Source organism: Dermacentor variabilis, chromosome 11 (assembly GCF_050947875.1).
Source record: "Dermacentor variabilis isolate Ectoservices chromosome 11, ASM5094787v1, whole genome shotgun sequence".
Lineage (NCBI taxonomy): Eukaryota > Metazoa > Arthropoda > Arachnida > Ixodida > Ixodidae > Dermacentor > Dermacentor variabilis.
The window spans coordinates 27,776,835-27,788,150 of record NC_134578.1 but is presented as its reverse complement, the minus strand read 5'-3'; the positions used below and the strand labels follow the sequence as shown (position 1 = coordinate 27,788,150).

The 11,316-nt window shown below is 46.2% G+C and overlaps 1 protein-coding gene across 1 annotated transcript; it reads right to left on the bottom strand.

The window, feature by feature from the left end:
- Window positions 1-1,758: 1,758 nt before the first annotated feature.
- LOC142564044 (uncharacterized) lies at window positions 1,759-10,519 on the bottom strand. Its single transcript, XM_075674861.1, has 6 exons — window positions 10,331-10,519; window positions 6,711-7,083; window positions 5,911-6,088; window positions 4,204-4,284; window positions 3,977-4,079; window positions 1,759-2,124 (listed from the first exon to the last, which is right to left on the bottom strand). The coding sequence occupies exons 2-5, from the start codon at window positions 6,720-6,722 to the stop codon at window positions 4,000-4,002; spliced, it is 351 nt and encodes a 116-aa protein (XP_075530976.1). The 5' UTR covers window positions 6,723-7,083; window positions 10,331-10,519; the 3' UTR covers window positions 1,759-2,124; window positions 3,977-3,999.
- Window positions 10,520-11,316: the final 797 nt, after the last annotated feature.

The following is an 11,316-nucleotide window of genomic DNA, read 5'->3' as shown; positions in this document are numbered from 1 at the left end:
TATTACCGTTCCGTACTAACCTACCGCGATTTCCGAAGACGTTTTGGCTACGTGTGCCGCTCGATGAGTACGGTTATGTGTTAATGATGATAGCGGCTAACATTGGGGCTTTGCAGAATACAATAACTATGCGCTGAGCGCGAAATATTCATTTTGATGAATACTAGAAAGCTTTAGCTTGTCCATGCACGCATTATTTCTTACAGAAGCACTCGGGTATATGGCAAACGTAGACGCCAGTCACGAGGCCGGTAGCGACACCTTGGGACACTTCGTACTGCAACATATGAAACCTTTTGTTTCATAGGTATTGTTATTTAATCAATACATAAAACAAAGGTTTGTTTGTTGTAAATTGCACCACTGCCCATACTTTACACCAGCAGATATGCAGAATATAGTTAGTTACTGCAATAGAAACTCTGCGTCTCCTCTAAGTAAATTCTGCATCACTAGATGGCGCCACAAATCTGTTTTTTTTATGCCACTGTCATACTTGTTGCCTCTTCATCGCGCCGCAGAATTAAAGTGAACTCTTGCCTTTGTCCTATTATGGTGAAAAAAGCACGCTAGACGTGCCCACGCACGACGTGAACCCTGTGGCCGGGCCACTTTCTCACTGTGTTGGCTTGGTGCGGCTCGGCTCGCAAAACCCGGTGCGAGCCGATCCTTACCGACTACTTACCGTCTGTAAAGTTTTTCCGTAAGGTAAAGTGCGCGCATGCGCAGTCCTCGACCGGTACGGTACTACCGCACTTAGCGTACGGAAACTTGGCGCTGCTAAAGCTCTCTAATGTGTGTGGACAAGCTAAACTTTCCTAGTAAACGCCAGAATGAATATTGCGCGCTCAGCACGTCGTTATTGTATTCTGCAAGGCCCCAATGTTAGCCGCTATCATCGTTATCACATCGCCGTACGTGTCGAGCGGCACACGCAGCTAAAACGTCTTCGGTCATCGCGGTAGGTTAGCAGGGACGGTACCACCGTACCGAAAATTGCACTTACCGTACCGCAATACGGCCCTGCTAAAGCTCTCTGTTGACCGTCTGCCATCAGTAAGCATGCGCAAAGTTCATCCGGTCCTCAGCATTTCCCGCCATCATCCAGCAGGTTTACTGGAATGGCGTGTGAGATTCAGCAACACCAATAGAAAATTCGCTGCCCCGCTACACAAGGCGAGAAAAGTAATGACATATCAACGCTAACCGCTTTGGCATGATTTGGTTGGTAAAAACTAAAATACTCTCGCGGCTCAGTGGGGACTTTTTTAGGCCTAGCAGTGTCGAAAGAAATAGTGAATCTTAGTAACAACGACAACATGTTGCCAATACTTCGACCTCAGCGTGAGATGTGACTGAGAGAAAGCTCACTTTATCAACTTTTTTTTTGTCTGTCATGACGGAGAGCGAGTAGTAAGTGCCAATCACGATCGAACCACGCAAGCAGGCACTCTGGGCTCTGAAATGTATGCTCATTCATCACAACAGCTGAGAGCGGCCTATGTAATCTCGTCATAGCCGCCTATGTAATCATGCCAGAGAGGCGCCTCTGTAATCTTTTAGCACAGCAAATGCCAGGCTAAAAGCGATGGAGCAAGTATGGGTATCTGAATTAGGCCAACTAGGGCATGCTCAATACAGAATCGTGGTGTGTTTGAGAGTTTGCATTATAACGCTTTCATTGGCGCTTTCCTTATAGCGCGATAACATAAAGAAAAAGGAAAGTAGAAACGACCGAGATGAATGTTATACCTTTTATTTCCCGGGAAATGACAACGACAAGAACCATCGATGTAAAAAAAGAATATAAATTACGAGCACACAGAATAGGCGCATTTAAACAAACGACGATAAAACTATCAATACGTATAAAACTAAATACACGAACATTGCAATGTCCCGGCCCATTGCCACAATAGTATAAAGTGTGTGGTACATATGTAGCCTTCTCTATATACATCACAAAATAAAATAACTGTGTTAAAAAAAAGTGCTCCCGTTTTGCAGTGCTATCACAAGAAGTCTGTGTCGATTGTGCATTTGAACTGTAGCCAGAACGCTGTGCTCTGAACGACAGGTGCCATAAGGTTACGTTGCCAGTTTCCTTGTGCTCTTCGCAAGTATCTGCAGGAAGAGAAGGCAAAATGAGGCAGGAATTAGAGCTGGCCTGAAGAGCACGGGAAAATCAATCATGCAGGTCCCGCGCGCAGTGGGAATAAGTGGAAGCAAAGCTTTCGCGTCAACTCCGTCATCGTGGCTTGACGACGTCAACGCTTGCGCCTACAAACGACGCGGCACTTACTGGCCCTCTCCATCGCTCGCACCCTTCTCGCCACAACGCAGCCACCATCACTGACCACAGCATCTAAACTGATGGCACATCACTAAGAAAACTTCGCTATGAAAATTGGCACGTGGCACTCTCAAGTGCACTATATCGGAAACGTGTCGAAACCTCCCGGGCAAACGCCAGCCTAAGAAACTGCTGGTAAAACGTAATTGCAATATCTCGATGTGCGAACTTAAGAGATTCCTTCAGTCTTCGCGTCAAGTACCTTAGCGTAGTCATGTAGATTTGACGGTCACGCGGCACACGTGCTTGCTACAAGCTTCCACAGAGGGCGCTTCAAATTCTCACACGCGTCGTGGAGGGTATTGAATGTTCAAAGAAGGCCCTCAGATGTCGTTGTGGGCATTCCACGTTGTTTTGTTTGTAATCAGTACAGCACTGATGCGGTGGCTACTTGACTGAAGTTGTCACTAGCGATCGCCTGGCTAAACAGGTGCAGTGATAACAAGCACAACGTCAGCAGTTACAGAAGACGCTTTTCAATAGAATTAGCCTGTTTAGAGAACCTTTCGTCTCCCCGTGAACGGCAAATAGGCGCATGATGATGAAAAAGTAAAAAACGCTTGTTCCCCATGGACATTAAAATGCAACATAGAAATATACGTGGCACTGCTCGTCGGTTTCTTATATTTTGCCTTTCAGGTACGCTAAGCGTTCGCTTCATTGGGTTAAACAGTTGTGTTATATATTGGGACGGAAGCGTGTGTACGTATATCCCTCGTTATGGTCTAGCGTAGAGCTGCTCCGGTAAGCTGGAAAGATCATATACTTGAATATCGGCATGCTGGCATCTGTGTGTGACGTCTTGTTGAACTAAAGCAAGCAGAATATGTCAGCGAAGGTACTTATTTTGAGAAAACTTATCCGCTCGCTGTTTTACCTCGGATATGAGCATTGTCCGGCACAGAAACATCGTCCACTGCAGCGCATCACGGTTTAGCACATATCCGGAGAGGTGAGTTCTAACTTTGTTGCGCTTATCCACATTCTTTGATAGTTTCGTATATGCAAACGCTAGTATGTGCACTGCATTTATTTATTGTTATTGTACCCTCAAGACCGAAGTATTACAGAGGGGAGCGGGTAAGAAACATATACGTAAGTAAACAACAAAGCAGCAAAAGGTGGTTATTTATTACAGCAAAATGGATTAGTTAATTGTATCCGGGATTAATGATATCTGATAGGGCAGAAGGAAACTTTGAGTTGTCCTAAATTGCGACAACTGCGCCTGGAAGGTGGTTTATTCCTGAGAGGTCCTAGGAATAAAAAATCCCTGACAGGTTCTGGTGTGGAATTGAATTATTCCAGCCTTATGGCTATGATCAGTACGAGAGGAAATGTAGGTTGGAGATGATATAAGATTATCGTGCATGTGGGAATCGTGAAAATATAGTTTATGAAATAAAGCAAGGCGAAAGCACTTACGTCGGACTGAGAGAGGAGCAAGTAGCGAAGCATTTTTCATGGCAGTTACGCTTGATGTGCAGGCTATAATTGCTATAAATGAAATGCGCTACATTAATTTGGATTAGTTCAAGTGATTGAATAAGGGTTTCGAGGTGCAGGTCCCAGATGGATCAGGCGTACTTCAGTATGTGCAGCTAGGGTTGCAAGGCCACTTACCCATAGTGTTAGGCCCATCTCGGTCAGCAGATATCGAGGAAACGGGACGGTAGGCACGGCGTGTAGCAGCAGACGTTAGCAAAATCCCGCACTAGTGTGTGAGCTGAAATAAATTGATCATTTTGTCAATAAATCAACGAATCCTGACATAATGGTATTTATTTTTTGTGGCAGCCGGCAGGGGGGTTCAGTTTGAGGATCATATGGGGAAAATTTGCTCAACTTACACATTTTCATTGAGTGCTTCTGCATGGCCGGCCTTGTGTTTCTCACAATGCGCGTGACTCCATCAATCACTTCGTCAGAATCTGCATGAAACCAGAAAAGAAAAAGAAACGGGGTTGAGTGCCTTGAAATATGGGCCAATGGGGGCATGTGAAACCAGTCTGGAACTACCGCTGCAGCATTAGATTTGTACCACCACAGCATCTCCCCACCTCAAGTAATTACAACCATGAAGCAGACGATGCGCAAACGAAGTTTTGTTCTCGGAGGCAACTAGTCAGTGAAATCACGTCAGTATTTAGCTTGCGGTGATCGCACTGCAGGTTCTTCTTGAGATGTATGATATCCACTCGGGGCGCGTTTGTCGACGAACATTGGGCACGGCCATGACAATCTTACCACTTTGAAAGATGACCCTTTAATGCTGGGTGAAAACGGTTCCATGAGGTTGCAAATGCGAGGACATAACAAAATTATTCTCATTTAGACAAACTGGACTAACTATCGCCCAACGAGGACCAAACACGATGGCAATCCGAGCCAAGGAGTGTGCAGCTCGGGCCACTGGTTAAGAAGATCCCTGACAGGTTCTGGTGTGGCATTGAGTTATTCCAGCCTTATGGCTATGATCAGTACGAGAGGAAATGTAGATTGGAGATTATATAAGATTATCGTGCATGTGGGAATCGTGGAAATATAGTTTATGAAATAAAGCAAGGCGAAAGCACTTACGTCGGACTGAGAGAGGAGCAAGTAGCGAAGCATTTTTCATGGCAGTTACGCTTGATGCGCAGGCTATAATTGCTACAAATGAAACGCGCTACATTGATTTGGATTACTTCAAGTGATTGAATGAGGGTTTCGAGGTGCGGGTCCCAGATGGATCGGGCGTACTTCAGTATGTGCAGCTAGGGTTGCAAGGCCACTTACCCATAGTGTTAGGCCCATCTCGGTCAGCAGATATCGAGGGAACGGGAACCGCGGAGTGCAGTTGGCGGTAATACGCGCATGTCTCCTATGTCTCATTCTTGCTTGAGGGTCGAGGTAGACCTCAACGTGGTGCACAACGTGGGGTCGTTGTGGAAACCTGGGGCACGTTCGGAAATTTTTGTTCGAAACGCGCGTTCAGTTTGCGTTCAGTTACGCCTCACTCGATTTGCCCATAGGCCGAGTCGACGGGCGCGGCCTACGACGTTGTCGCGGCCTAGGCCAGTCGCGTGAGCCGAAACTGAACGCAAACTGAACGCGCGTTTCGAACAACGGTCTCCGATCGTGACCCTGTTATCTTCAAATGCCTGCTTTGATGATGCTTGAACGCCGACTTCCTCGTTGGTTGGCCTACAAGGCGATCAAGGCTGTTTGGTTTTTTGCAAAACGACTGACCTGGGCGAACGGCTTTGACTGCGTGACCCTTCCGCACGCGCGCACGTATGGATGTTGCCCTTTCCTTCGTCTCTCTTTCATACTTCTATTGCACTGTTGCCCGCGTAAAACGTGGATATGAACTACACTGCAGCGTACAGTATTCCCCTTTTCCCCAACCTATAACGGGCAGTCGGAAGCTTTTATTCTTAACTAGACTTCTGTTTCTTCTTCTGAAATACGGAAACTGTAATCTGCGCATGTCACGCTAAAACTCACGCCAACGTTTGCGAAAACATGAAGAGACGATAAGCGAATTTCAGTATAGTTAGTAAGCTGTGTCTTACCGCGGATGCTCCTCCTGCGACGTCGAGCAGCCGTTAGCGGCGTCTGGCAGACGTTGTTGACAACGTCGACCAGCATCTGTGCCGAGCAGATTTGCACCGGCTTGTGGAGATCGATCTCGACGGCGTAGCTGGTTGCCAGGGCCACGACGAATACAACAGCCGTGAAGACCAGTCGCATCTGCATGCAAGAGCACACGCTCATCATTTAAATCAGGGCTTCCCTTAGAAAATGAAGAGGGCATCATTACTTCAAAGAGCTAAACGTGTGAAACTTGAGCGAAATTTTGAAGAAAGCAGGAATTGAGGTTCAGTAAAGACTCTGTAGGAAATGCAAGCCCGCAGGGCACGCTTCTTTAAAGTCATCCATCTGTCTCCAAATATGGAATTTTTGAAGTAAAAATAAACATGGTGGTATGTTCTGCTCTGGCTTCCTGTGCTTAGTTACAGGCTTTCCAGACGCTGATAATGCGGCTGCCAGAGAAGTCAATGCCAGTGATGTTTTCTGATAATACGCAAGGCTTGACTAATCTGTACCGGAGACCTCGTAAGATTGAAGAAAGTGCATCGTGGTTACGTGGTATATAGCAACAGTTTAAGCAGCGTAAGTTGAAGTTACTATGAAAATTTTCTAGAATACGAATCGTGTGACATGCTACAAGAAAGCATTCGCACAGAATTGTGTCTCCGCTAGTCTCTAGCCTGTGCCCATAACCATGTGCATGCGTTGTAGTATTGAACTAACTTGGGAAGAGTAAATAGCATACACAGAAGTTTATGCTAATAGTAAGGACAATGTCTACCTTGGTGCTCATCGCTGAAGCTACTGGTGAAGGCTGGACAGTTGAGCGAAAGGAAAGGGTCCCCAAACTCTCTTGCGATCGCGAACCGGGAAAGCAGACTCAACGAGAGCTGTAACACTCGTGACTGGAGCGAAGATGCACAGCAATTGACTGCAGGCTGTGAGGCACCCCTGTATTATATAGGGAGGTTTCCGACCGGCAACCTCTTCTGCGGTTTCTTTTTTTTCTCCGACAGACGCTGTTAGACGCTGCGGGCGGCCCAGCGGGACAGCGCCACCGACCTGGAGGTCACCGGCGGTCAAGACCACGCGATGCAGGTTTCGAACCCCGTCTGGCTGTTCGGGCGACGACCGCCACTGTGGTCCGGGGGCAGCTGCAACAAGGTGGGGAACAAATAATAGCTCACCTTCGACGCTCACCAGAGAGCAGCGATTTTTTGCTGAGCCGGCAGTTGGCGTGAATATCAATAGGCCGAGCTGCAACTTCCCCTTTCGCACCACTTGCCAGTATAGGCACCCGTATTGCCGAGCTCTTCTCGCGCACTCTTAACAAGAAAGCAATAACGCAATGTTCCTTGTTCATTTAAATGCTTCGGGTACAGCTAATTATTCCGCCGGCTTTCTATAACCTATGGAAAAAGCTTGACGGCGACTTGAGAGAGATCGCTTAGACTGGGAAGGGACGAACCTGAGCACAGCTCCGTCATCGTGCTGTTTGTCTCCAAGCGATGCGATTGTCTCATAACCAGTATTACTGTTAGTCAGTCACTTGAATCTGTTTATTTAAGTTTTCTTAGAGAGAGAAACTCAAATTGGCAAAGAATAAATGGTTCAGTGATGGCTTGACAAGCATCAACATCCCTTTAACAATGCTGGCAGCACCTAAACGATATGATGCTACATTATGAACTGCATAATACAATGCAGATTGCCGAATAGCGGAGATGACACGTAAAAGCTTGCATCACACCGGAACAATAAACAAAATAATCAATTACAATGATAAATATAGCAATTTTCACATTGATGATTGCAAAAATATGCACTGTAGTAAAACTACCGGTAATGTAAGCGCCCGCATTTTCTTCCTTGCTAACACTGAACATTTGAGAAAACTAGGCAACCGACCGACTTCAGGCGCCCTCGATTTATTCATGGCGAATAAAATCGCCATCTTGTGTAGCGAGGAGTATACGGCTCCTTGCTTGATAAAGCAGGTCAGAAAAAATTAGAAGAGTGGTGTCGTCATCTGCAATGGCTCAATGCCATTTTGACGGCTTCTTGGGTCGCTGGACAAGAGTGTAATGGCAAAATTTTCTATGTAAACGTTGAGAAAACCATGCTCACCGGACGCCTGAAGAAGTAGGTGCCTGACCTGACACCGACATCGACAATTTTCTTGAATAGCTCAGTGAGGCTCATCGATCTCTCATCGATCATGTTGCCGCCGACACACTGGTCGTGAAATCTTTGACCACATCTTTGTTTTATTTACAACGATCTTAATTTGATTCTTCTTGCTTCTGTAAGAAACAAATATTTATAATGGCGTAACAATTACGGAAGGCATCTTATGGTTGATGCATTTTTGTAAATATCGATTCAAGACAGGTGGAGAGTCAGTGCTACGATGTTTGTTTAAACCTTAATCCACCTGCGCAGCTGCCTGTCCTCATAACGCAGTGTTCGTATACATTTCTCAATTTGATTTTATGTACAGGGATCAGATTAGCTGTAATATTTCCATTTATAGTTATTTCGACATAATCTAGAGGGCGAAACTGGCTGCAGAAGCCGAACCCTTGGTTTTTTCCCCAGCTGTTCGGGATCACAGCATCTCTTGCATTTGCAGGCAAATGGAGCGCGAAGCTCGAGATGGGTAAAAGTGTGGAATGCCTAATTGTAAAATTCCTTTTTATTTATTGTGGTTAGGTTATTTTTGTCATTTATTTACCGTTACCTTACTATCTGTATAATGCCACAATAAATTTCAATTTATTCAGTTTCTAATGTTGTTTTAATTTGTTCTCTTCGAATGATATATGTTTACTTGGAAAAATGGTACTGCCAGATTCATGGCCGATCCCCCATTGTGGGTTGCGCCATTTCGCTGAGGACCATCCAGCCAACCAGGCTAAACATGTTCAACACTTCATGAAAGTTCTCTTTGACATACTGACTTTATATTTATATGAACCATTCACACTAACGTCTGTCTGTCTGCTGACTCCACGACCACATGACACTTTTTGCTGCTCTTGCCAAATAGTTTTCAAGATATGTCACTTTTAGTAGTGTTTGTTAATCTTGAACGTCCTATTTACGTCTGAGAGAGTTTCAGACTCATCTTTAGAAGTATTAAAGAGCAATTAGCACGGAACGTGGGCGTCGTGACAACGTCAACGTTGAGCTATTGGGGCTAACGTCCATTGAAAAACCAAGGCACTGCCTTCCAACTAGTTTATGCACTTCATCCCAGACTCCTTGTCTCTATCTTAACTCCTTCAAAATTACTCGACGCATTGCGGCTACGCTACTCAAGACATTCTTTCAAGTGATCTTTTTTTGGTTCTTTTTTTGTTACTCGCGCAATGACCGGCTGACCGGCTCTTCTAAAGCCACAAAAGCATGCCCCCAACGAAACCCCTGAATGCTCCCTAACCTCTCGCTACTGCAACACCTTCCTATGTCCTTCTTTTTCGTTTCTTGCTTTTTTATATCCTTTTCCTTCTTGGTATCCTTATCTTTTCTTTTTTTCCCTTTTTTTCTCCCCGCCTTCCCGCTCTCCCGCTCTAGTACCCTCGTCTCAGGAACCACGCTTACAGACGTCACGTGAAAGCGCTCATTCTCTTTGAAGTCTCTCCCTTTACAACCAGCCACCACCGACAGCGACCGCACGTGACGTCACTGAACTAACCTATTAAAACTAACAAGCCGAGGATGACGAGGTCGCCTTTGACGAATATAGGTCCTCGTATCGAAACGTTGGCCAGCCTTTCTGAGGCACTTTATGCCTGTTTATAACCTTTATACCACAGCGTGCTACTCCATATGTCAGCCTTATTCTTGATATTGGATTTTAGTAGAGTGAGTGTGTTTAATGAAGGACTTTGCAAGATGTACACCAGGGGTTACTTAGAGTTAAACTCTGATTAAGCATGCACCACACATATAATATGTCAGAAAAGCAGTGGCAATCCATGGTATTGCAAAAGTTCAAAAAAAGAAACAACAAACTTCAGCTTCTTCTTGCAACAATTCTAGCGACGCTGCGCTGTCTTGACACAACGCTCGCCTAGGCTAACAAGAAGGCTCTCGCTACAAACAAAATACTGACGCAGCATCAGCTTAAATTGAACCTCGAACAAGAAGTAATAAGAACACTGGTTACACATAATATGTGCAGGAGTTAGATGAGCAATTTCACCGTAGCCATTATCTAATCCTAGCGTAGTTCTAAACGCAAACTTGGTGACTTGACTCTTTGCACTTTTAGAAACATGTCTGACCACGGAGACGAAACAGCGCACGCCAGTCGCTCTCGACTTGTTCGCGCTTCAATTTATGCTGATGGTACGCTGATACACTTTGCTCCTGTAACGCAGGCGAGCCAAGACTTACTTTGACGAGTGCTGTGTCCACCCCAAAACAGAACTTTCTTGTCAAGAGAGGGCGTGATGCTTCGAACTGTTTTCCTGGTGCCTATCTTGGGATTCCCAGCAGGAACTGTCGGGATGCAACTATGACCGGGATCGCTACCGCCGCTATACCGCCAAGTCTTTGGCACTATCCACGCGCTGTCCGCCTCTTAACTGCGTGCGCTGTGCTGGACACCTTGGTTGTTCTTACCTGCCAAAATATGCTTTGCACCCGACACCCACTCGCCTTCGCGTTGCCCTCCCCCAGCCCGAGTGCGACACTGGACACTGCCTACCGCAAGCGGAAAAAGAACCTCGTGTTCTGTTGCAATTCCCACACTGCACGAGGGGGCGCTAGTTGCGTCGAAGCATTCCAGGGGGCTTCGCGGTGGTATTGCTTTACAAAACACCGTGCGTGCCACAGATGCCGGCCATAGCGATCAAGGTGGCTACCTGCGCATTCACGCTGTTTTCCCTATGCCTTTAGAAAACGAAGCATTGTTTTTTCGTTTCCACATTTTTATTGACGGAGAACTCGAGCACTCGATCACGTTCTCGCATACACAGGAGGAGCGAATTAGCACACCCCTACTGCATGCCACTCGATTTGAAGACGTGCCTGACAGACAGCGTTCCTCGCGGGACCTCAACGCGTCGTTCACTGCGGCTTTGCAGCGTACTGGGAAACGGGTGTAACTGAATAGCACCACTGAAGCGTTGCGTTAAGGTAATCGTAGGCGCGCAGAATTCCACAGGCGTGTGAAGAATGGGCGTGACTCACGCCGTTCCGCTGTTCGTCCACTGTCGTTTTGGGAATGAAAATTCCCCGACGCTACATTGCGTATAAGTGCGGTATGCGAAGCACGGGGTTTTCCTCGTGGCCTATCGCTGATGAAATGAGGCGTGCAGAGATATGCGCCTGACTCGAGTGTAGCGGTTAGGGTTTACCTTCGCTAACACTATAGCCTG